Below are 26,381 nucleotides of genomic sequence, written 5' to 3'. Positions count from 1 at the left end.
ATTACTAACTCATCACTAATATCTTTATTAGTTACAGTTATTATATATAAGCATAGTTAACCTGCAGTGATATAGTATTTAGGTGATGTCTGTGTGTACATGTTCAGTGAAGTGTATTTGGGTGGTAAGTGTAATTGTTGTCCTCAGAGTCCTTGATAGTTGGCATCGTCTCTTCACAGAGGACATAAAGCATACAAGTGTTTTTTTTAGAAGTGCCTGGTGCATTAAGACAGGACGAGTGTGTCTTACGGGTGGTTTGTCAAGCCCACTCACCTGCATGGAGCACAATATGATGCATTGAGTGTATGCTTTACTAAAAAGATAGGCCTTTAAGTATATCTGAGCCTCGGATATTATAAGGAAGGCTATTCTAGAGTTGAGGAGCCATATTTGAGAAGGCTCGACCTCCTTTAGTGGACTTTCCTATTCTGGGTACTTACAGAAGAGTTTTGAGATCTTAAAGAGCGGGTTGGATTGTAGGGAGACAGGAGGTTGGTTAGATTAACAGGAGCTTGATTATTTAAAGCATTATAGATGAGAAGCAATATTTTATAATCAATTTATATTATACCCCTCACTATTCTCCACTGAAGGTCTTCGAGATCTTTTCTAAATGGGAGGTTTATAATAGAGGGATGGAGTGCAAAGAACGCTGTGGACTGCTTTTTTTAATAAAGGGAGGAGCTGCTTTATGTTCTGCCTCTCTTCCTTTGTCAAACTTTGAGTAAAAATGCACATTTCAAAGCACTTCACAAGCTTTAATGAGGCTGGTTTTGTGATTTGTGCAGCGTTATAAAGCCTTAAAGAAGCATGAAGACTCGGGTTCAACCTCAGCAGAAGCAGCAGAAGAAGAAGTAGCAGCAGCAGAGGGACTCCTCATTGCAGAAGAGAGCTCTGTGGATCCGTCAGCGTCCCCGATCACCAACACCAGCAGTACACCACCACAGCAGGAGGAAAAACTGGAGCCGGAGGAGACTCTGAAGCCAGAACCAGAACCGGAGTCGGAGCTGGAAGAGAAACTAGAGCCGGAGCTGGAGGAGAGGAGCAGTGAACGCGGCCGCGGCAGGACCTCAGCCAAGAGGAGAGGACGAGGAGGACGGCGGCGCTGACACGCAGCACAGGACCTCAGTGAAAGCACCCTCAGCTGTCCCTCCATTAGGGTTCGTGCCACACTCTCGACCTCTGACCCTGTTTGTACAGTAGTGTTTTAATGAGCACAAGCAGCTCCGCTCCAGAGGAGGACGAGGAGGATGATGATGTGCGCTTTAGTGTTTCATGTATATCAGGACGCCATACTGAACCACACACACACACACACGTCCAAGTCACACCGTACACCAACAATAATCATGGAAGAACAGTTTTTCAGCAGTTTTCACTGTGTATATTAAATATAAACAAGTGTGTGTGTGTGTGTGTGTGTGTGAATACTTCTTTTGCAAAAACAATCATGAATGCATTAATATTATTATGATGATGATGATAAGTCACGTATTTAATGTGATTTATGAATGTCTGTTTTTGCAAATGAACTCTTCACATCGTGTGTCTCTTTTTCAATGTTTATATATATTGAAATGTACACGCAAACACACGCACACACATGACACTCATATACACACGCTCTGAAAGCATGCGGAAAATTATACAAGCGAACTGAGGCTTGTCTTGGGACCATTGAGTTTTAAGAACCGTTGTCCTAACAATTGAATGTGCATTAATGTCAGCTAACATACACACTCAAACACACACACTTTACCTTTAATACAGGACCATTAATTCAGATATAAACCCTCAGAGAACACACACGCCCCAGCTGAACCCTGCATCAAACCCCAGAAGCTGTTCGGATCTAAGCCAGGGGTGTCCAAACTCAGTCCTGGAGGGCTGGTGTCCTGCACAGTTTAGCTCCAACACACCTGCCTGGAAGTTTCTAGTAGACCTAGAAAGAGCTCGATTAGCTGCTTCAGGTGTGTTTAATTGGGGTGGGAACTAAAATATGCAGGACACCGGCCCTCCAGGGCCGAGTTTGATCTGATCTAAACTCTAGAATGAAGCCGCTAGATTGACACCGACATCACTGTTAGGATTAGTGTTTAGCAGTAGCTCATTTCTGTCTCCAGCAGGTGTGTGTGTGTGTGTGTTCTGCTCAATATCTCATTAAACAGAAGGAGAAACGTTCTGCATAGAGAAAATGAAGCCGTTTTTACACCGTTGTGACATTTTATTTGTCGTTTTCATGAAATGAAGCACATTTTTCCCCATCATTTCTCATTGCATAATGAAGATATTGCATATTAAATATTAATTCTAAACATCTGACTGCATTATTGTAGTGGGAATGAGGTTTCATCATCTAATATTGAAAGATGTGCAGAATTATCATAATGAAAACGCGAGTAAAGCCATTCATATACTACATTATAACTGTAATATTGACCCTAAACATCACTGCAAGGAGATCCTTTGGGAGTAGAGATGTGCAGAATGATCATGAAGCCGTTCCCGGGACCTGAATGTGCCTCATTAGTTTGTGTAGGAGTTGTGTGTTTTTGTTGTTTACTTTAGTTTTCCTCTGGATTGTGAAGACGCTGCAGATGTGTCTGTGAGGTCAGTAGTGCTGCTCTTTAGTTCACGTTTGATCTGAATGTTGTGGGGTGCGTGCGTGCGTGCGTGTGTGTGTGTGTGTGTGTGTGTGTGTGTGTGTGTGTGTGTGTGTGTGTATTAGCAGTGCCCGGATGCCTCTGGGTTTTCTTTGAGTTGTGAAAGCAACACTGGAAACAGCAGCAGCATTAACAAGTGCTGATGAGCTTCACATTTACTCAGAATGCATCAGTCCACAGGTTGCATTTCATCCCAAAATCAAACAGCACGCTTCACTCAGCTCAATAAAGATCATTTAGGACCATGTATGATCTTTTGAATCTCCTGCCAAACTTAAGTGGGCACGTTTTTGCATTGTTTCTTTGTTTTCAAGGCCCATCTTAAAAATGTCCTGTTTTGTAGCTTCATTGTTCTAATCTGGTATTTTTAAGGCTTCAAATATGCTTTTTGTCCTATTTAAGACCATTAAAATAATATTAAATAAACAACTAACTTCATATTTTTTAATTCGTTATTCTTTATTTTTCTCTCTATTTGAGTGGTTACTTTATTGCTTGCAAAATGTCCTCAAAATGTCCTTTCAAAATATTTAAAATATCCTCCCAAAAATGTCCTCGCAGAATATCCTAAATGTCCTCCCAAAATGTCCTCCCAAAATATTCAAAATGTCCTCCCAAAATCTCCGCGCAGAATATACAAAAAGTCCTCTTAAAATGTCCTCTTAAAATGTCCTTGCAGAATATCCTAAATGTCCTCTCAAAATGTCCTCTCAAAATGTCCTCTTAAAATGTCCTCTCAAAATGTCCTCGCAGAATATCCAAAATGTCCTCTTAAAATGTCCTCTTAAAATATCCTTGCAGAATATCCTAAATGTCCTCTTAAAATGTCCTCTCAAAATGTCCTCGCAGAATATCCTAAATGTCCTCCCAAAATGTCCTCTTAAAATGTCCTCTTAAAATGTCCTCGCAGAATATCCAAAATGTCTTCTTAAAATGTCCTCCCAAAATGTCCTTGCAGAATATCCTTAAAGTCCTCTTAAAATGTCCTCTCAAAATGTCCTCTTAAAATGTCCTCTCAAAATGTCCTCTTAAAATGTCCTCTCAAAATGTCCTTGCAGAATATCCTAAATGTCCTCTTAAAATGTCCTCTTAAAATGTCCTCGCAGAATATCCAAAATGTCCTCTTAAAATGTCCTCTTAAAATGTCCTCTTAAAATGTCCTTGCAGAATATCCTAAATGTCCTCTTAAAATGTCCTCTTAAAATGTCCTCTTAAAATGTCCTCTTAAAATGTCCTTGCAGAATATCCTAAATGTCCTCTTAAAATGTCCTCTTAAAATGTCCTCGCAGAATATCCAAAATGTCCTCTTAAAATGTCCTCTTAAAATGTCCTCTCAAAATGTCCTCTTAAAATGTCCTCTCAAAATGTCCTCTCAAAATGTCCTCGCAGAATATCCAAAATGTCCTCTTAAAATGTCCTCTTAAAATATCCTTGCAGAATATCCTAAATGTCCTCTTAAAATGTCCTCTCAAAATGTCCTCGCAGAATATCCTAAATGTCCTCCCAAAATGTCCTCTTAAAATGTCCTCTTAAAATGTCCTCGCAGAATATCCAAAATGTCTTCTTAAAATGTCCTCCCAAAATGTCCTTGCAGAATATCCTTAAAGTCCTCTTAAAATGTCCTCTCAAAATGTCCTCTTAAAATGTCCTCTCAAAATGTCCTCTTAAAATGTCCTCTCAAAATGTCCTTGCAGAATATCCTAAATGTCCTCTTAAAATGTCCTCTTAAAATGTCCTTGCAGAATATCCTAAATGTCCTCTCAAAATGTCCTCTTAAAATGTCCTCGCAGAATATCCAAAATGTCCTCTTAAAATGTCCTCTTAAAATGTCCTCTCAAAATGTCCTCTTAAAATGTCCTCTCAAAATGTCCTCGCAGAATATCCAAAATGTCCTCTTAAAATGTCCTCTTAAAATATCCTTGCAGAATATCCTAAATGTCCTCTTAAAATGTCCTCCCAAAATGTCCTCTTAAAATGTCCTCTTAAAATGTCCTCGCAGAATATCCAAAATGTCTTCTTAAAATGTCCTCCCAAAATGTCCTTGCAGAATATCCTTAAAGTCCTCTTAAAATGTCCTCTCAAAATGTCCTCTTAAAATGTCCTCTCAAAATGTCCTCTTAAAATGTCCTCTCAAAATGTCCTTGCAGAATATCCTAAATGTCCTCTTAAAATGTCCTCTTAAAATGTCCTTGCAGAATATCCTAAATGTCCTCTTAAAATGTCCTCTTAAAATGTCCTCGCAGAATATCCAAAATGTCCTCTTAAAATGTCCTCGCAGAATATCCAAAATGTCCTCTTAAAATGTCCTCTTAAAATGTCCTTGCAGAATATCCTTAAAGTCCTCTTAAAATGTCCTCTCAAAATGTCCTCTTAAAATGTCCTCTCAAAATGTCCTCTTAAAATGTCCTCTCAAAATGTCCTTGCAGAATATCCTAAATGTCCTCTTAAAATGTCCTCTTAAAATGTCCTTGCAGAATATCCTAAATGTCCTCTTAAAATGTCCTCTTAAAATGTCCTCGCAGAATATCCAAAATGTCCTCTTAAAATGTCCTCGCAGAATATCCAAAATGTCCTCTTAAAATGTCCTCTTAAAATGTCCTTGCAGAATATCCTTAAAGTCCTCTTAAAATGTCCTCTCAAAATGTCCTCTTAAAATGTCCTCTCAAAATGTCCTCTTAAAATGTCCTCGCAGAATATCCTAAATGTCCTCTTAAAATGTCCTCTTAAAATGTCCTCGCAGAATATCCAAAATGTCCTCTTAAAATGTCCTCTCAAAATGTCCTCTTAAAATGTCCTCTTAAAATGTCCTCTCAAAATGTCCTTGCAGAATATCCTAAATGTCCTCTTAAAATGTCCTCTTAAAATGTCCTCGCAGAATATCCAAAATGTCCTCTTAAAATGTCCTCTCAAAATGTCCTCTTAAAATGTCCTCTTAAAATGTCCTTGCAGAATATCCAAAATGTCTTCTTAAAATGTCCTCCCAAAAATGTCCTTGCAGAATATCCTTAAAGTCCTCTTAAAATGTCCTCTTAAAATGTCCTTGCAGAATATCCTAAATGTCCTCTCAAAATGTCCTCTCAATAATCCAGTAATCCAGCATTTTAATGTTTAACAATAGACTTGATCAATAAGAAGCTTATCTGAAGCCTATTCAGGAGCATTAGAAAATAAAATGTTGTGTATATAGTGCTCCGCATATATGAGCACACTTCTATAGGATGCTTTACAGCAGGGAAGTCCAAACTCGGTCCTAGAGGGCCGGTGTCCTGCAGATTTGAGCTCCAGCTTGCCTCAACACACCTGCAAGGATGTTTCTAGAAAGCCTAGTAAGAGCTTGATTAGCTAGGCCAGGTGTGTTGGATTGGGGTTGGAACTAAACTCTGCAGGACACCGACCCTCCAGGACCGAGCTTGGACATGCCTGCTTTACAGCATAGGTGTCAAACTGTGTTCCTCTGCAGTTTTGCTTCAGCCATAATCAAGCGCAGCTAATCGACTACTGAAGGTGATCACAAGTCTTTCGAACACCGCGATTATTTGGATCAGCTGTGTTTGATTGAGGTTGGAGCAAAACTATGCAGAGCTGCGGCCCTCCAGGAATCCAGTTTGACACCCCTGCTATACAGTAATACATCTGTGCATACACATTAGATTAGTCAGTACCAAATCTGGAGCTAATATAACTTACAATAACAGTCCAAAAGTGAGCAGCCTAAATATGTGTCTTATGGGAAAATATGAAATAAAAATTTCGAGAAACAAAAACTCAGCAGTTTGACTGCTGAAATTTAGCAGAAAATTTAGCAGTTTGGCAATATTTCCCTGCTGAAAAATCCAGCTTTAGCTGGTTTTAGCTGGTCAACCAGCCTGGTTTTAGAGGGGTTTTGGCCATTTCCAGGCTGGTTTCCAGCCATTTCCAGCCTGGTATTTGCTGATCAGAAAATGGCCAGCTAAATCAAGCCAAAACCAGCTTGACCAGCCTGGTTTAAACTGGACATAGCTGGTTTTGGCTGGGCTTCCAGCCTGGCTAGGCTGGTCAAGCTGGTTTTAGCTGGTCAACTCCCAGCCTGACCGGCTAAGACCAGGCTGGAAATGGCTGGAAACCAGCCTTGAAGGTGCCAAAACCCCTTTAAAACCAGCCTGGCCGACCAGCTAAAACCAGCCAACCAGCTTAGGCTGGTTTATTCTGGATTTTTCAGTGGGGTTATCATGAATTTAAATGCTATTAGGTGATTTAAAAAGCTTATTTGAAGCCTATTTAGGAGCAGATTTGGACTTTATATGAGATATTACACATTTTACCCCCAGTTTCTTTCTACTTTAAAACATTCGTGGCAGTAAAGCAGCAATATCGGCTGTGGTTTTGGGCTGAAGTGTGTGCCTGATGCTTCATAAGAGCAGCGCTTCTCTACTGTATTGATGTTACTGACCGACTGAATGAGCTCAGTTATGCTGTAAAGCTGAAGACGTTTGTGTATGTACTGAAGGGAAGCTTATGAACACATCACTAGATAGATATTAGGAGAAAAGCTTTAGTTCCAGCTGTAGTGGAGATGAAAGCGGCCGATGCAGATCAGTTTATTCAGTCACTGTTGAGCTTTTATTTTGAACTCTGTACACTGATGAACGTCGCGCTGCTCATTTCCATGTCGTCACACTCTGGATAACTGCCGGGTTGTTGTCTGACGTGTACAAGCTCAACAGTCTTTTATTATTTAATAAAAAATGAATAAATAAACCCACATATCTGACCCAGCGTTGAATTAAAACAACCCAGCATTATAGATGGTGTGAATACAAGCTTATTTCTGCCACTGAATTAAATTAAAAGCCAAATAAAAGATTTGATTTCATGCAGTTATTGACGGGAAAATGAATATTAGAGAGTGAATCTGAACACTCAGGATTTTGGAGGGAATCAGCTGGCCGTTACAGACATTTATTCAGCAGTTGTAAAATATGATTAACTCTTAAGCTTGCACATTAAAAAATAACTGAGTCTCATCATTATTTTCAGCTCTATATTAGCATTCAGTGGCAGAAATGTGTGTGTGTGTGTGTGTGTGTGTGTGTGTGTGTGTGTGTGTGTGTGTGTGTGTGTGTGTGTGTGTGTGTGTGTGTGTGTGTGTGTGTGTGTGTGTGTGAGAAAGGCCAGTGATTTAAGGCAAGCTAAACACAAACCCACAGTCTGTGCAAACATCAGTGTGTGTGTGTGTGTGTGTGTGTGTGTGTGTGTGTGTGTGTGTTTCTGTTTTTATTGAGCAGCTGAACAGAAGAGTGTTCTCCAGCAGTTTCTCCAGTGTTTTGTGTTCTGCGTTTGCCTCATTTTAATTTCTATTAAAATATTTGTTGATTACCAGAGCGACTCGGATGGGTTATTGACAGGGCCAGACGGAATCTGCGGACGTTTTTTGCTATTTCTGCTGAGAATTTTGGTAAAAATCTGTGTATTTCTGCGGAATTATTTTGGGAGTACCCAGCAGAGTATCATAACTAAAACCTTAACACAGGGGTTTTCAAAGTGTGAGGCGCGCCTCCCCTGGGGGGCGCCAGAGCATGTCAGGGGAGGCGCGGAAAAATATAATATAATAAAAATATAATTACTAAGTTTAATTATTATATGCATTTTTGTTATATTTAAACGTTTTAATTAAACAAAGCTAAAAAAAAAAAATAATACGTCAAAAATAAGAAAAACTTTTTTACCCAGAAGGCCATAGCTGTGGATTCGCTTCCGTTTGGCAAGCCCACCAATACAGGTATATGCCTGCTAATACAATGGATCCCCCCCCCCGATTCAAAGCGTTCAAGTTCAAGGCTAAAACCCAAAAGACGACGATATGATGATCAGTATTTGAGTTTAGGATTTACTTTGACAGGACCAGCTGATGAACCACGACCTTTATGTGTGGTTTGTCAAGATATTTTGGCTAATGACAGCATGAGACCCGCTAAACTTCGACTGTTTTGACTGGGATGGACAGTTCTTGGATCTGTTCATATTCATATTGAACCATCATCCTAGTTTAAAAAACGTTATATTAAAATACTTGTTATTACTCTGTAAATAATTGCACTTTCATGCAAATGATGATAAAAGTGAGTTAACAGTCTGACATCTGTCTGTGTCTTTATATATACTGTATATATATATATATATATATTTGTGTCAAAAGGGAGGCCCACTGTCTTAGACTTTGAAAACCCCTGCCTTAATATATGAAATAAATTACTGAATAAAAACTGAATAAATTCAGATTTACACATTTACTCAAGTAAATAAACATAATTAATGATAGTTTAAAAATCTGCGGAATTCTGCGCGCGCAGATTCCGTGTGGGCCTACTTATTGATGATCTTGATATCTGCAGCAGGGTTTATAATGTGTGCAGTATTTTATAATAATTCAGTGGCCTGGGGGAAATGTGCTGAGTTGAAGACCTCTAATAGAGCGGGGTGGTTGTTGTTGTTTTGGGTAGTAAAATACTGAAATCAGAAACTTTATAGTTTGTTTATAAACTCAGCAGGAGTGACTGAGAAGCTGTCAATCACGGCTGTCACTCACAGGTGTCAATCAGAACTGTCAGTTACAACTAACAATCACGGCTGTTAATTAATGGCTGTTACTCATGGCTGTCAATCACAGATGTGACTCACGACTGTCAATCATGGCTGTCGATCGCGACTCAATCACAGCTGTCAACTATGGCTGTCAATCACTGCTGTCAATCACAGTAATCATGGCCGTCAATCACAGATGTTACGTCTGGCTGTCATTCACTGCTGTCAATTATGGCCATCAATCACAGCTGTTAATTATGGCTGTCAATCATGACTGTCAATCACGACTGTCAATCACAGGTGTTAATTATGGCTGTCAATCATGACTGTCAATCACAGCTGTTAATTATGGCTGTCAATCATGACTGTCAATCACAGCTGTTAATTATGGCTGTCAATCACGACTGTTAATTATGGCTGTCAATCATGACTGTCAATCACGGCTGTTAATTATGGCTGTCAATCACGACTGTCAATCACAGGTGTTAATTATGGCTGTCAATCATGACTGTCAATCACAGCTGTTAATTATGGCTGTCAATCACGACTGTCAATCACAGGTGTTAATTATGGCTGTCAATCATGACTGTCAATCACAGCTGTTAATTATGGCTGTCAATCACGACTGTCAATCACGGCTGTTAATTATGGCTGTCAATCATGACTGTCAATCACAGCTGTTAATTATGGCTGTCAATCATGACTGTCAATCACAGCTGTTAATTATGGCTGTCAATCACGACTGTCAATCACAGCTGTTAATTATGGCTGTCAATCATGACTGTCAATCACAGCTGTTAATTATGGCTGTCAATCATGACTGTCAATCACAGCTGTTAATTATGGCTGTCAATCACGACTGTCAATCACAGCTGTTAATTATGGCTGTCAATCATGACTGTCAATCACAGCTGTTAATTATGGCTGTCAATCACGACTGTCAATCACAGCTGTTAATTATGGCTGTCAATCACGACTGTCAATCACAGGTGTTAATTATGGCTGTCAATCATGACTGTCAATCACAGCTGTTAATTATGGCTGTCAATCACGACTGTCAATCACAGCTGTTAATTATGGCTGTCAATCATGACTGTCAATCACAGCTGTTAATTATGGCTGTCAATCACGACTGTCAATCACAGCTGTTAATTATGGCTGTCAATCACGACTGTCAATCACAGCTGTTAATTATGGCTGTCAATCACAGGTGTTAATTATGGCCGTAAGTATACATAAGTATAGATAGATATACACATATACTGTACATTAAATACAAAAAATGTTTGCAATTTGTATTTATATTTAATATATATACACATACACACACAATATAGTCATACATCTATTTTTATACACAGTATGCACAAGTATATTTTGTAAATATGAACTTTTATTTTGGATTTGATTAATCAGACTGCACTTATCTATATCTATAAATAGATTATCTCAAAATCAAGTACTCCAGAGCGCTGGTAATCCTGTGCATTACAGCCATTTTAAAGATGCACCTGACTTCAATCACAGTATTTAAATTAATACATCTTGGACATACACAACATTTAATAAATACACACACACACACATAACACACAGTTTTGGTCCAGCTGCAGGTGTCAGACAGAGACATTCCTTTAGTCTTTCTTCTGTGCGTCTCTGGACTCTTCCTCTTCTTCATCATCATCATTAGCAGGAGGAGGAAGATCTGCATGGTCCGTGATCTGCTGTCTGAAGTCTCTGCGCGCCGCTCTGTTGGACTCCAGCAGCTCCTGCAGTTTCCCGTTCAGAGCATCGTTTCGCTCCTCGATGTCGTCCAGACAGGAGTTGATCTGGTCCAGCATGGAGTCGATGGCTGCGTACTCTAACGAAAACACAGCATAACACATTATAACAGCTGAACGTTGAGGAAAACACATAACAGCTGTAATCTGGATCACCTCATCAGATTTACCAAAATCAAGTAAGTATTTTTTTAAATACTGCTAATCGGATTACTTTTGTGGATTACATTTATGCAGTGGCTGCAAATTATTCACAATTCATTTATTCTCCTCGTGTTTAATGTTTATACTTGTTTATAATAATATCCTGAAGATATATTTTTATTTCTATCCGTCAAAACAGAACAAGATTATCCTGCATCAGTGTATGTGACATCAGAGATGGGTTAGCATAAAAGTAATCTAAATGTAATCCAAAAGTAGTCAGATGACATTACCATAAATGTATTTTATGACTGACTAATTTTGTCATGTAATTTGTAATCAGTAACTGTGAACAGTTTGAAAGTAATCTAAATGTAATCCAAAAGTAGTCAGATTACATAACCATAAATGTGTAATCTAACAGAATATATTACTGATTACTAATGTTATGATGTAATTTGTAATAATCAGTAATTCAAAAGTAATCTAAATGTAATCCAAGTAGCTTGGTTACATTACCACAAATGTGTAATCTAAGAGATTGTATTACCGATTACTAATTTGATCATGTAATTTGTAACCAGCAATTGATTACTGTTTGAAAGTAATCTCAATGTAATCCAAAAGACGTCTGATTACATTACCAAAAAATGTGTAATCTAAGTGATTATATTACTGACAAAACATTTTCTCATGTAATCTTTAATCAGTAACAGGTTAGTTAATAATCCACATGTAGTGAGATTAGGTTACCTTAAACGTGTAATCCAACAGATTATATCACTGATTACTAATTTTATCATGTAATCAATGATTCAAAAGTAATCTAAATGTAATCCAAGTCCTTTGGTTCATTACCACATGTGTAATCTAATATATTTTATTACTGACTGCACATTTTGTCATGTAGTTTGCAATAAGCAGTTGATTACAGTTAAAAAAGTCATCTAAATGTAAGTCAGATGACATTACCATAATTGTATTATATTACTGACTAGTTTTGTCATGTAATTTGTAATCAGTAACTGAGTACATTTCGAAAGTAATCTGAATGTAATCCAAAAGTAGTCAGATTTACATAATTGCGAAGTCCAACAGAATACATTACTGATTACCAATTTTAAAATGTAATTTGTAATCAGTAATTCAAAAGTAATCTAAATGTAATCCAAGTACTTTGGTTACATTACCACAAATGTGTAATCTAAGAGATTGTATTACCGATTACTAATCTGATCATGTAATTTGTAACCAGCAATGATTACTGTTTGAAAGTAATCTCAATGTAATCCAAAAGACGTCTGATTACATTACCAAAAAATGTGTAATCTAGGAGATTATATTACTGACTACTAATTTAGTAATCTGTAATCAGTAACTAATTAATTCACAAGTAGTTTAAATGTAATCCAAAAGTAGTCAGATTGCGTTACCATAAATGCGTAATCCAACAGAATACATTACTGATTAATATTTTTATCATGTAATCAGTAATTAAAAGCAATCTAAATGTAATCCAAGTCCTTTCGTTACATTACCACAAATGCGTAATCTAATTTATTTTATTACTGACTGCACAATTTGTCATGTAATTTGTAATCAGCAGTAAAAAAAGTTATCTAAATGCAATCTAAAAGTAGTTAGATTACATTACCATAACTGTGTAATCTAACAGACGAAATTACTACAGATTTTGTCATGTAATTTGTAATTAGCAATTGATTAAAGTTAAAAGGTAATCTAAATGTAATCCAAAAGTAGTCAGATTACTTACCATAAACGTCTTATATTACTGAGTAATTTTGCCATGGTATTTGTAATCAGTAACTGAGAACAGTTAAAAAAATGTAAATCTAATCCAAAAGTAATCAGATTACATTGCCATAATCTAACAGATTATATCACTGATTACTAATTTTATGATGTAATCAGTAGTTCAAAAGTAATCTAAATGAAATTTAAGTAGCTTGGTTACATTACCACAAATGTGTAATCTATGAGATTGTATTACTGATTACTAATTTTGTCATGTAATTTGTAATCAGTAACTTATTACATTTCATAAGTAATCAGCACAGCTCTGCACACACACACTTCCTCTTTCCTTGGCTCCTCTTTCAGGATGTTTCGCTGACACAACGATGGTTTTAACATCTAGCAGACGTTAGTCATCCACTGGACTTTTCCATTTTTGAGAAATTATAGCACAAGCTGATGAGTCACAGACATTCATGTTCTTAAAGCATTATTTCTGTGCTATTGTAGTGTTCATATTTTTTAAAAAAAGTTTTACACTGCAAATATTAAGACCTAAATATGGCATATTATTTAGTACTATTTATTATTTTTTGTTTTGTGTGTGTGTGTGTGTGTGTGTGTGTGTGTGTGTGTGTGTGTGCTAACGTTGCTCTCTTTCTCTGGATTTATTATTTAGGTACGTGTGAGTAAAACATAAATTTGGTTTAATTCTGTAAACTACTCATGACATTTCTTAAAAAATTATAAGTAAAATAGCTAGTTTAAAGCATTTTTTGTCATAAAATAACCCAAAATGCTGTGTTTTCACATGTTTATATTCATTTTAGTCAACATAACATTAGTGTTTGACTTCAGAAAATGAATAACTCAATATTTGATAGAATAAGCTTATTTTCTATATTTTTTTACTTTAAATTCGCGGGCCTTTATTTTAAAATAATGCAAATGTTTACATTTTAGTCCAACCAATACACAATAAATAAAGAAAAACTGAAATTTACACGGTTTTATATTTATATATTATAGGCTGTATATAACATTGTAAACTTATTTATTTAAAAAAAACTAATAGTATAATAAAACCGTTAAGAAATAGCAGAAAATAATCAAATAAAGCGTCATTATTAACCTTCTTCGTTGAACTCATCTTCATCCTCGATTATTCCTTCAGCTGAAATATCGGGATCTCCGTTCGGTCCAGACATGTTTACACGCAGAAACAAGCTAAAACAGCGGATTATAACGCTCACAAAACAACTTTAATATGAGTTATAACACACACTGTCTATGTAATGACACTACACACATGTTTATTTACCACACAAACATTAAAAACGCGATGATAAGCGACGAAGAGCTGAGTGTCAGCTGACTGTCAGGACTGTCCAATAAAGCGCCTCATCAGAATGATAAATCACCCGTTTTCTCTGCTCAAAATGTATTTTAACTTAAAATAATGACCAAATAAGATCATACAGATTAGTTATGTAGTGACTTTAAAGCCTGTAATGATTTTAAAGCTTTAAAAACAAATTTCTGTCTGGCATTGCGTTAGGGTCTTTGTCGTGTTTATATGACGTCATGTTGTAGTTTTTAAGACGTCGCGCCGCTCAGCATGTGCAGCAAAACACACACATTTATCCTCTTAGTTTAATATTAATCGTGTTTTCACAGAGTTCTGTGGTGATAGTTTTGGGGTTGTGTTGTTTTTCACACCTGGTTTATCTCATATCGGGTTTAGCTGTGTAATAATGGAGGATTTACCAGAAGATTTGAGATCATTTCTGGAGGAACAGCCGTGCTTTGAGCTCACAGAGTCGAAAAGGGTCAGTAACACACACACACACACTGACTTCAGCTGCTGATGAGGCGAATAACTGTTTCATATAGTCTTGTTATCGTGAGTGTCGTAATTGTTATCGTAATTGTGTGTGTGTGTGTGTGTGCATTATGTGTGTCGGTGTGTTTGTGTGTGTGTGTGTTTAATGTTTGGTTTGTGTGACTGTGGCTCAGTGTGTTTACTGTGTTGTTTTCTGTATATTAAATGTGTGTATTGTGTGTCTGTGTATTGTGTTTCTCTGTGTTTAGTGTGTATTTATGGTTTGTTTGTGTGTGACTAATGTGTGTATGTATTTGTGTGTGTGTGTGTGTGTGTGTGTGTGTCTGTGTGTGTGTGTAGGTGTATATATAATGTGTCTCAGTGTGTTTGTGTGTGTGTATGTGTATTATCTGTTTGTGTGTGTGTGTGTGTGTGTGTGTGTGTGTGTGTGTGTGTGTATATGTGTGCATTATGTGTCTTGGTGTGTATGTGTATTTTATCTATCTCGGTCTTTGTGTGTGTGTGTGTGTGTGTCTGGGTGCATTATGTGTGTGTGTGTGTGTGTTTAATGTTTGGTTTGTGTGACTGTGGCTCAGTGTGTTTACTGTGTTGTTTTCTGTATATTAAATGTGTGTATTGTGTGTCTGTGTATTGTCTTTCTCTGTGTTTAGTGTGTATTTATGGTTTGTTTGTGTGTGTGACTAATGTGTGTATGTATTTGTGTGTGTGTGTTTATGTGTGTATATATAATGTGTCTCAGTGTGTTTGTGTGTGTGACTTGTATGTATGTGTATTATCTGTTTGTGTGTGTTATGTGTCTCGGTGTGTGTGTGTATCTGTGTGCATTATGTGTCTTGGTGTGTTTGTGTATGTGTATTTTATCTGTCTCGGTGTGTGTGTGTGTGTTTGTCTGGGTGCATTATGTGTGTCGGTGTGTGTGTGTTTTTTGTCGGTGTGTTTGTGTGTGTGTTTGTCTGTCTGTGTGCCTGTGTGCATTATGCGTCTCTGTGTTTGTGTGTGTGACTGTGTGTGTCTGTGTGCATTTCGTGTCTTGGTGTTTGTGTGTGTGTGTGTGTGTATATTATCTGTCTCTGTGTGGGTATGTGTTTCAGTGTTTCTGTATGTTGATTGCACGTGTGTGTGTGTGTTTCCCTCAGATTAAGTGTGTGCTGAATGGACATGAGTTTCCCTGTAGTCTCTCTGAACTTCAACACTTCACATCCGGCAAGAAATATAAGAAGCTCAGCGCACAGGAGCAGTTTAACTACAGCCAGTACGAGCCGCACATAACCAGCAGCAGTAAACAACCGTGAGTACACTACACTACAGTACACTACAGTAAACTATACTACAGTACAGCCAGTACAAGCTGCACATGACCAACAGCACTAAACAACCGCAAGTATACTACAGTTAACTATACTACACTGCAGCCAGTACGAGCTGCACATAACCAACAGCACTAAACAACCACGAGTACACTACACTATAGTACACTACAATACAGTAAACTATACCACTGTACAGCCCGTGGTGTAAAGTAACACATTACGAATACACAAGATGTCTGATGAGATTGGCGTTGTACTCTAACATCGTGGGGACGTTGCATTTTGTTTGGAAATGAACATCAGGTTGATGTCAGACCAGCATCAATGTCCAACCTAAAATCAACCAAATATCAACGTCTAATGATGTTAATGCTTGACGTTGTGTGTACGCTACCACTATGACGTCTATCAGACGTGTGATTTCGGTTGTCAGACCTGATGAATAAATGTCAGTATCTGACGTCAACATGATGCTAGTTTAAGATGTTGGTTTAAGATGTTGGATTTTGGTCACTTTCTAACAACCTAAAATCAACCAAATATCAACGTCATTTAACATTGTTATTGGCTATCAGAATAACGTTGTCCTCAGACGCTGGCTACACATTAAATTTTGGACACCTGACATCACAACCTAAATCTAACGTAATATTAACGTCTGATGACGTTGTGTGTCTGCTGGACAATAACTCAATGCACTACAGAATGTTACGTTTACACACACACACATGCACATACTACATGTAAACGCATCAGCTGTCTACAGTGTAATGCTCGCTACTCTTGAGTACTTTTGAAAGGTTTACTCATAAGCTACGCATACTTGGAGTAATATTTACAACAGATAGCTTTTACTCTACTTGCACTACATTTTTAGGCAAGCAATGCTAATTTTACTTGTGATTTGTCAGAACTCTTTACACCACTGAGTACAGCACACTACAGTACTAGCCGCACATAACAGCACTAAACAACCGCTCATACTACTGTAGAGCAAACTACAGTACAGGACACTATAGTATAGTAAACGACATGACATGGCAATACAGTAGACTATAGAGCACCTATAATACCGTTGTTCACAAGCTGCAAATGCATGTCTGGAGTGTGTGTGTGTGTGTGAGTATGAGCTGGGAACAGCTCACAGATAATGTTCTCCAGCTCTCTGAAGCTGACCCTTTCAGGCTTTGATACTGATCGTGGTGTTTTGGTGACTGTCGCTTTAAATGCAAATGAGATTGTGCTCTTTTCAGAAGAGGGCGGAGCTACAGATGCGTATGCATGAGCATAGTGACAGATGTAAAACAGCAGTGTGTGTGTTATGTGTATGCTGACATTATCTTCAGCGGCTCAAACACTCTAATGGCTAATGGACAGACGGCTGCTTCTCACTCAGGCCTGATGGAGATGCTAATGAAGGAGAGATGGGCACTAGTGGGCGGGGCTTTCCACCTCTGATGACATGTACAAAGGGAGAATGTCAACACAGTGCTTCACTCATCAAGTCTGATTAGAACAAACACAATTCATTACTGTTGAGCATTAGAGTCTGACACACAGCTGGGTTTGAACCCTTTATAAAAGTATGATGCATGATAGATGCCCTTTAATGACTGAAACAGAGTCTGATGTGTGTTTTCTCCACAGTAATCATCTTTTCTGCAAACTCACGTTACGTCACATTAACCGTGAGCCGAAGGAGGTTCTGCGACACGTCAGCGGCAAACGCTACCAGAAGGCTTTAGCGCAGTGTGAGTGGGCTTATGATGATATTATGCTGATTTTCCTGTTGAGATTAACTGCTGATTACTTTTATATTGGTAGACTGTATATCACAATGTTAACGCCCGTGCACACCGAGACGTATTTTGCTCGCGTTTTCCGTCGACGTTTAACGCCTCGCGACTAAATAACGGGGGTCAATGTGATCATGCACACCAACGCGCAAAACGGCAGGCGCAAAATCGTCATTTTAAAAAAAACGCCTCATGCTCGTTTTTTGTGTTTTCATGCCCGGCGTCAAAACCTTCTCCACCAATCAGATCGGCACTTTAGTTCACGTGCACGGAGCTGCTGAAGTTACCGTAAACAGCACTTGGAGGCGCTCAAGCGCAAAACTATCAATGCGAGCGCACATTGAAGAAGATGCCCAGAGGCGATATGAACGTGCAGCTGCTGATTGCTCTGCTGAACAATAATCATTTCTTCATCTCTAGAGCTGGAGCTGATGCTTGAACCATCCATGCTTGTTCGAGTAACCAGTAACTTAAACAACAAGCGTGTGAACTTCCTCTCCTCCTCTTCTTCTGTTTATAAGCGGGTGTCAGAAGCTTAAAGTTTTGTAGCGCCATCTAACGTCAAAAGAGTGATTTTGCATACTCTTCTGCTAGACGCCAGTGAAAAGTGCTTAGGTTTGAACACTGAAAAATGTCTCATAAAACGCTGACGAAAAACATAAACGAAAAGCGGTGTGTACGAGCCTTTAAGCTTTAAAAAAAGGCTACTTTTCCAACCAAAAGTACTTGGTGTATTACTTTACAGTGTATATACAGGGTGGGCCATTTATATGGATCCACCTTAATAAAATTGGCAGTGGTTGGTGATGTGAGAGGGCAAACTTTTCAAGATGGGTGGTGGCCATGTTGGCCATTTTGAAGTCGGCCATCTTGGATCCAACTTTTGTTTTTTCGATAGGAAGAGGGTCATGTGACACATCAAACGTATTGGGAATTTCACAAGAAAAGCAATGGTGTGCTTGGTTTTATTCTTTACTCTTTCTTCTTTCTAACTTTATTCTTTCATGAGTTATTTACAAGTTTCTGACCACTTATAAAATGTGTTCAATGTGCTGCCCATTGTGTTGGATTGTCAATGCAGCCCTCTTCTCTGATTCTTCACACACTGATAGCAACACCGCAGGAGAAATGCCTGCACAGGCTTCCAGTATCTGTAGTTTCAGGTGCTGCACATCTTGTATCTTCACACCATAGACAACAAAGATAGTGGAGCCATCCTTCATCAATGGAAACCTCAAGACCATATGATGATGTGTTTCCCTCTTTATGCACTGATGCTAACACGTTTCCTGAGTTTCTCCAGCAAGATGGTGCACCGCCACATTATTGGTGTCAGGTCCGACCATTCCTTGATGAAAAGCTTCCTGAAAAGTGGATTGCTCGTTGTGGGCCAAGGTCTGACCGCCTTAGACTTTTATCTTTGGGGTCATCTGAAGGCAATCGTCCATGGCAGGGGTCAATAAACTTGTTCCTGGAGGGCCGGTGTCCAGCAGATTTTAGCTCCAACTCTAATCAAACACACCTGAACAAACTTAATAAATTGCAGAAAGATGATCCAGTAGAATAGATAACACTTTACATTAAAGTCTCATTAGTAGTCAATGCATTAAAACCCACAATGAGAACAGGCCAGATTCATTACATTTACATTTAGTCATTTAGCAGATGCTTTTATCTAAAGCGACTTACAAATGAGGACAAGGAAGCAATTTACACAATTACAAGAGCAACAATGAAGAAGTGCTATAGGCGAGTTTCAGGTGTGTAAAGTCTAAGAAGCAAAACATTAGTAATTTTTTTTTTTGGTATTACAGTTAGCGGTGGAACCAGAGAGGCAATAGCAGATTAGGAAGTGAAGTGGAGACTAAATAGTTGAGTTTTTAGTGGTTTCTTGAAGACAGCGAGTGACTCTGCTGTTGTGATGCAGTTAGGGAGTTCATTCCACCAACTGGGCAGATTGAATGCGAGAGTTCGCGAAAGTGATTTCTTCCCTCTTTGGGATGGAACCACGAGGCGACGTTCATTCACAGAACGCAAGTTTCTGGAGGACACATACATCTGCAGAAGTGAGAGCAGATAAGAAGGAGCAAAGCCAGAAGTCGCTTTGTAAGCAAACATCAGAGCTTTGAGTTTGATGCGAGCAGCAACTGGCAGCCAGTGCAAACGGATGAGCAGCGGAGAGACATGTGCTCTTTTAGGTTCATTGAAGACCACTCGTACTGCTGCATTCTGGAGCAGCTGAAGAGGCTTGATAGAGTTAGCTGGAAGCCCGGCTTGTTACAGTTACTATGCTGTTATTATAAGTTAAAATAGAATTTTATTAGTTATTAACTTCATTTAAAATCGATTACGATCATGACTTTAATGCACCATCAAGCTTTAACTGAGAAATCAACATCATCTAAGATTAATAACGTTGAGTTTAATTGATGTTAGCTGCCGCATTATTGCTATACTTTATATACTGCATAAGTGTATGGTGTATAAAGCCTACTGTATATTTGTGATTCAACTTAAGCAAGAGTTCCTCTGAAGATGACGATGTTTAATCATTCAATCTAATGGCGTGTGTGTGTGTGTTTAGATGAGGAGTGTGTGCGTCAGGGTGTGAAGTTTGTGCCTGTGCAGCTCAGGAAGAAGCAGAGACGCACAGAGAGCGATGAGGACACAGACAGACAAGTACAGAAGAAGACGAAGAAGAAGCGGACGGAGGACAGCGGTGTGTGGGCTCCCAGCAGCAGTGAAGAAGACAACAGCGACTCTGAGGACAGCATGTCTGATCTCTATCCACGTCAGTACTACCCTTACTATCTAATTCACATCGACAAGCCTGACTGATTATTAGTAGAGTTTACTTTTTCAATCAGCTATTACTTGTTAAGCATCACGTTTGTTCCATACGTTATAAGACGCGTTCCTAATGCCCCCTTTTCACATTAGCGTGTTTATCTGCAGCAGAAGTGGTCGTAGTTGGTGAACTCAGAGCGGAGTGAATGGGAGAGCACAACAAATCATTTGTTTTCAATCCTATTTGCTGAAATAATGACAGAAAAACTCCAAGATGGTGTGATCAAGACTACAACAATAGTGTAAGACTGATAACGGCAGCCAGAGGAGAGAATAATGTCAGATTCACTGTCCTGCATCCATACACACTGCATTACACACACCTCACACGAGCAGGATTACATGTTTGTGATGCAAAGATGATATATTACATGCATAAAAACATATAAATGTGCATGTTTTTTTAAAACCTAAATGTTAAAAAGGATTTAAAAGAGCCCATATTATGCATTATAAAGGGTCATATTGTGGTTTTGGGGGTCTCCAACATTCTGATCTGCATGCAGGGAAAGCACTTTCATTGTCTTATAATCTGCGTTCATTTTTACCTGATTATCCCAGCAACTCCTGTATGATTCATTCAGCTATTCATGTGTTCCCAAACCCCTCCTTACCGCGATGCTAATCTGTGCTGATTGGTCTGTCACTCCGTCTGCTGTGATTGGTCGACTGCGTTCAGTGTGAGACCGAGAGAAACGCCCACCACAGCTCTTCAACAGTGTTGAAGTAGGCAGAGTGTGTGTGTGTGTGTGAGCCTAATGCAGGAGTGTAGTAAAGCAGTGCAGTTAAACAGCAGCATATTGCTCTGTTCTTAACCTTGACACACACTCAGTATGAATCCACACAGCGGCAAAAGCTGAACTATACTGAGCCTTGACCTCTGCACGCGTGTAGGAACAGCTGACAGTGGCCATAGCAGAGGATCATTTGAATCAGTAAACAACGCAGCACGCGTCGTGTTTTCAACATGGCATTAGACGTGATATGAGAATATAAAGAGTTAACCAGATACAGTACAAGCGCTTACAAGTAACAAAAAACAATTAAATACAGAATTTACAAGCTGGAGAAAACTAGGAGGCAGCCATTTTAATCGCAAGTTACTTACTGCTCCATGAACTGTGCTGTGTAAAGTTCCTGTCAAGCTCCGACAAAGTCCCACACATCAGTAGTGTTTTCTGATCCTTTCTTAAACAAACGGCCGATGAATCCCCCGTTGTAAGCGTGCAGATTGATGGAGCACTCGTCAGAAAAATGACGGGAACACAGCACAAGGCTGGGGCTGTAATGCTGAGGTAAATAATCTTCATCCTCTGACTCTTCACAGCCTCATCTTTGGGTAGAGAAAATAACACTAACTCTCCCCTCACGCGTCTTCACGACATGATTCAGCCGGGATCTGCTGCAGTGTTTGTGGGCGGGGCCAGGAGTTTCAAATTTCTCAGGTATAGGTGTGCAACAAGTGGGCGGGGCTTAATTTCTGTATCAACTTCACGCCGGCATGGCTAAAGACTCATTACAGCTGCGATTCTTTCAAATCACTATAAAAGAGTCGAGTATTTTATAGATGAATCATTAGTTTTAAACACTACACTTTCAGATTTAAGCCTCATGCTGCGTTACACCAGACGTGGAACTCGTGTCAAGCGGTGTCGGATGTCGAATTGCTCAGTCAGAAGCACCGCTGAAAGCCTCCGTCATCCAGGTTCAGTTTCTGGAGGAGTCTAAGAGCTCTAAGAGCTGGATGCACCTCTAAAAGAATCTAGTGGACTCAGACACGACCCTAAACTTATCATTGCTGTTTTTTAGCCTTCTTAAAGCACATAAACACTGTTATTTTCTCAATAAAATCCATGTTAGCCATTTAGCTACGAAGCTAGAGTCACCGGGTAGACAGAAGCCCTGCCCATCACGCGAATCCACGTCTGTTCTAAAGTTCAATTCAATTCAGCTTTATTTGTACAGCGCTTTTACAATGTAGATTGTGTCAAAGCAGCTTCACATAAATGGTCACAGTAACTGGAACAGTGTGGTTCAGGTTTTAGTGTTTAAGTTCAGTTCAGTTCAGTTTAGCTCAGTTCAGTGTGATTTAATCATTACTGAGAGTTCAAACACTGAAGAGCCAATTCATCGATGCGTAGCTCTACCAATCCTGAACCATGCGAGGCAGTGGCGACAGCGGAGAGGGAAAAAAACTTCACCTGATGGGAGTGAAGAAAAAAAACCCTGAGAGAACCAGACTCAGTTGGGCACGACCATTTTAATTTCTCCGCTGGCCAAAAGTCTTGTGCAGAGCTTCAGTCGCCGTGGTTGAGGCTGGAAGATGGCCTCAGTGAAGACTCGTCTGTCCCTGGAGCGTCGCTGGAATCAGACTCATGTTCTCCACTCCCCACGACCATCAGCGCAGCAGCAGCTCAGGATATGGCCTGGTCCCGGATATGGAATCCTTGGGATCATCTCGTCGCTGGTCTTGGATCCAATCAGTGACTCCGCATAATCTGAGGACCTCGGGATGAGTATCCCCAGGTGGAAATAGAGAATAAAGAGAATAATTAGCGTAGCTGCTGTTCATAGTGTATATAAGCAAGATGCAGAAGCCAGTGTGGAACCCGCTAGGTGATGCATTGAGTGTGTGCTTTACTAAACAGACAGGTCTTTAATCTCTGAGGTGAATTTGCCGCGCGAATGAAGCAAGTAAACTCAAATGTTCACGCGGCTATTTACGCGCGAATATTGCAATTTATCCGCGCGTTCTGCGTCTGGTGTGAACACAGCATCAGCTGGAGATTTCAGCTAGTAGTGTTACACACTACATGAAGATCGTTCTCAAACACCCATTATAAGGGCTCTTTAAGATGCTGATGGACGTTAAAGTCTTGTGAAAATGGTCCGCAGCAACCTTTATTACTGGTAAAATCCTTCTTTTATTGTTTTGGTGCCATAATTGTCTCTTCTTAATTCATATTTTGACTATTTAGAATTTTACGAGTGGAAAACCCTTATATGGAGATCGTGTGGGCGTGTACTATGCTATTTAAATGAGCACAGAGCCGAACACTTCAGATTCACTAACAGAAGAACTAAACAGAAGTTTAAAGGGCCCCTATTATACAAAAGTCTCTTGTATAAGGGGTTTAAACGCAGTTGTGTGTCAGCAGGGTGTGAATATCTCCATATCTGTAAAGGTGAACATTAATTAATTGTGTTTGTTATAATCAGACTTGATGAATGAAACATTTGATTGACATTCTGTCTTTGTACGTGTCATCAGAGGGGGAAAGCCCCGCCCACTTGTGATCATCTCTCCCTCATTAGCATAAACAGCAGCCCTGAGTGAATACAGTATGAAAGCCACTAGCTGTATTAAGCAAACTAAACTAAATCTCAAAAGAAGAAAAAAACATGTAAAGAAACCTCTTCAATGTACCAAACGTCTTGAATAAACTAGCTGAAACACACACACACTCCTGAACCCAATGAAATAATACAGAACATTACTGCAGAAAATGCAGCATTGTACATTTGTTTAGGCATGACAGCGGCCCTTTAAATGAGTGTTGTGTTTCTCTGCAGCATCAATGTTCAGACTGAAGAACGCAGATGATGAGCAGGAGATGAAAGATGAGGATGAGGATTTTCAGACTGATGAAGATGAAGAGGAAATGGAAGTAGAAAACCAGGAGCAGAAACGCAGGAAGGTTGGAGAATCACATTTAATTTATTTATAAATCTGTAATGTGTTATAATTGGCTTGTAAATGTAAATACCGTAGAGGTATGATGATGGCCTGCACTGCTTTGTGTTATGTGTATGTATATAACATACACCCACTGGCCACTTTATTAGGTACACCTCACTAGTACCGGGTTGGGCCCTTTTGCCTTCAGATCTGCCTTAATCCTTGGTGTTGTAGATTCAACAAGCTACTGGAAATATTCCTCAGAGATTTTGCTCCATATTGACATGATAGCATCACACAGTTGCTGCAGATTTGTCGGCTGCACATCCATGATGCCAATCTCCCGTTCCACCACATCCCAAAGCTGCTCTATTGGATTGAGCTCTGGTGACTGTGGAGGCCATTTGAGTACAGTGAACTCATCGTCATGTTCAAGAAACCAGTCTGAGATGATTGAGCTTTATGACATGCTGCGTTATCCTGCTGGAAGTAGCCATCAGAAGATGGAGACACTTTGCTCATAAAGGGATGGACATGGTCAGCAGCAATACTCAGGTAGGCTGTGGCGTTGATGCTCAATTGGTACTAATGGACCCAAAGAAAATCCCCCCCAGACCATTACACCACCACCACCAGCCTGAACCGCTGATACAAGGCAGGATGATCCATGCTTTCATGTTGTTGAGGCCAAATTGTGCCCCGAGCATCTGAATGTGTGAGCAGAAATGGAGACTCATCAGAGCAGCAACGTTTCTCCAATCTTCTATTGTCCAGTTTTGGTGAGTCTGTGTGAATTGTAGCCTCAGTTTCCTGTTCTTAGCTGACAGGAGCGGCACCCGGTGTGCTCTTCTGCTGCTGTTGCCCATCCGCCTCAAGGTTGGACGTGTTGTGTGTTCAGAGATGCTCTTCTGCAGAGCTCGGTTGTAGCGAGTGCTTATTTGAGTTACTGTTGCCTTTCTATCAGCTGGAACCAGTCTGGCCATTCTCCTCTGACCTCTGGCCTCATCAACAAGGCATTTGCGCCCACAGAACTGCCGCTCACTGGATAATTCCTCTTTGTCGAAGCATTCTCTGTAAACCCTAGAGATGGTTGTGCGTGAAAATCCCAGTAGATCAGCAGTTTCTGAAATACTCAGAGCAGCCCGTCTGGCAGCAACAACCATGCCACGTTCAAAGTCTCTTAAATCCCCTTTCTTCCCCATTCTGATGCTCACTCTGAACTGCAGCAGATCATCTTGATCATGTCTACATGCCGAAATGCAGTGAGCTGCTGCCATGTGATTGGCTGATTTGAAATGTGTGTTAACGAGCAGTTGGACAGGTGTACCTAATAAAGTGGCCGGTGAGTGTATATGTAATTTTATGTAATATTCAGGGCCACAGAAATGTGCAATATACTCATGTAAATGTGTGCAAAGATATATTTCTGTTTTTGCATTTATTTCAAGAATAATTTTAATAATATGCTGATGCTTATACAGATTATATATAATATATATATATATATATATATACATACATATATATATATATATATATATATATATATATATATTTATATATATATATATATATATATATATATATATATATATATTTATATATATATATATATATATATATATATATATATATATATATATATATATATATATATTTATTTATATTTATATATATATATATATATATATATATATATATATATATATATATATATATATACATACATATATATATATATATATATATATATATATATATATATATATATATATATATATATATATATATAATCTGTGTAAGAGACCTATAGCACATGTGTTTGGATTGTGGGGGAAACCGGAGCACCCGGTGGAAACCCACGCCAAGGGGTTACTCAATATTTACCTAATATTCAAATGATGTTTAGCATAAATAAATAAAAATGAATATTTCTGACTTGTACGCTGGCCATTCCTGCAAATAAAGCTTGTTTCCGTGTGCTATAGGGTCACGTCTGCAT

The 26,381-nt window shown here is 39.0% G+C and overlaps 3 protein-coding genes across 20 annotated transcripts in view; 2 read left to right on the top strand and 1 right to left on the bottom strand.

Moving 5' to 3' along the window:
• ciz1a (cdkn1a interacting zinc finger protein 1a) overlaps nt 1-3,108 on the top strand; it is a 33,160-nt gene extending 30,052 nt beyond the window's left edge. For 8 of the 16 annotated variants that reach the window (XR_015489904.1, XR_015489907.1, XR_015489906.1 and 5 more), the window contains exons 16-17: nt 789-1,332; nt 2,006-3,108. Coding sequence is in view for 8 of the 16 variants with exons in the window: in XM_087251144.1 (XP_087107270.1) it covers nt 789-1,109 (321 nt within the window). In the remaining 8 variants the exon portion in view is untranslated. 16 annotated transcript variants of the gene reach the window in all.
• Nucleotides 3,109-10,498: 7,390 nt separating this feature from the next.
• Nucleotides 10,499-14,273, bottom strand: bbln (bublin coiled coil protein). Its single transcript, NM_001303023.1, is given in 2 exon segments — nt 10,499-11,085; nt 14,037-14,273. Coding segments are annotated over 2 exon segments (303 nt in total). The 5' UTR covers nt 14,113-14,273; the 3' UTR covers nt 10,499-10,858.
• Nucleotides 14,274-14,493: 220 nt separating this feature from the next.
• The window catches only part of surf2 (surfeit 2), a 108,290-nt gene continuing 96,402 nt past the window's right edge, over nt 14,494-26,381 (top strand). The window contains exons 1-5 of one of the 3 annotated variants that reach the window (XR_015490128.1): nt 14,494-14,733; nt 15,884-16,035; nt 17,705-17,808; nt 20,438-20,644; nt 24,274-24,546. Coding sequence is in view for 2 of the 3 variants with exons in the window: in XM_087251690.1 (XP_087107816.1) it covers nt 15,431-16,035; nt 17,705-17,808; nt 20,438-20,644; nt 24,274-24,398 (1,041 nt within the window). In the remaining variant the exon portion in view is untranslated. 3 annotated transcript variants of the gene reach the window in all.

This window comes from Danio rerio, chromosome 5, assembly GCF_052040795.2.
Source record: "Danio rerio strain M-AB ecotype USA chromosome 5, GRCz13ab, whole genome shotgun sequence".
NCBI classification, from domain to species: Eukaryota; Metazoa; Chordata; class Actinopteri; order Cypriniformes; family Danionidae; genus Danio; species Danio rerio.
Note: the sequence above shows the minus strand (reverse complement) of the source record. Positions and strands in the feature narration are given on the sequence as shown.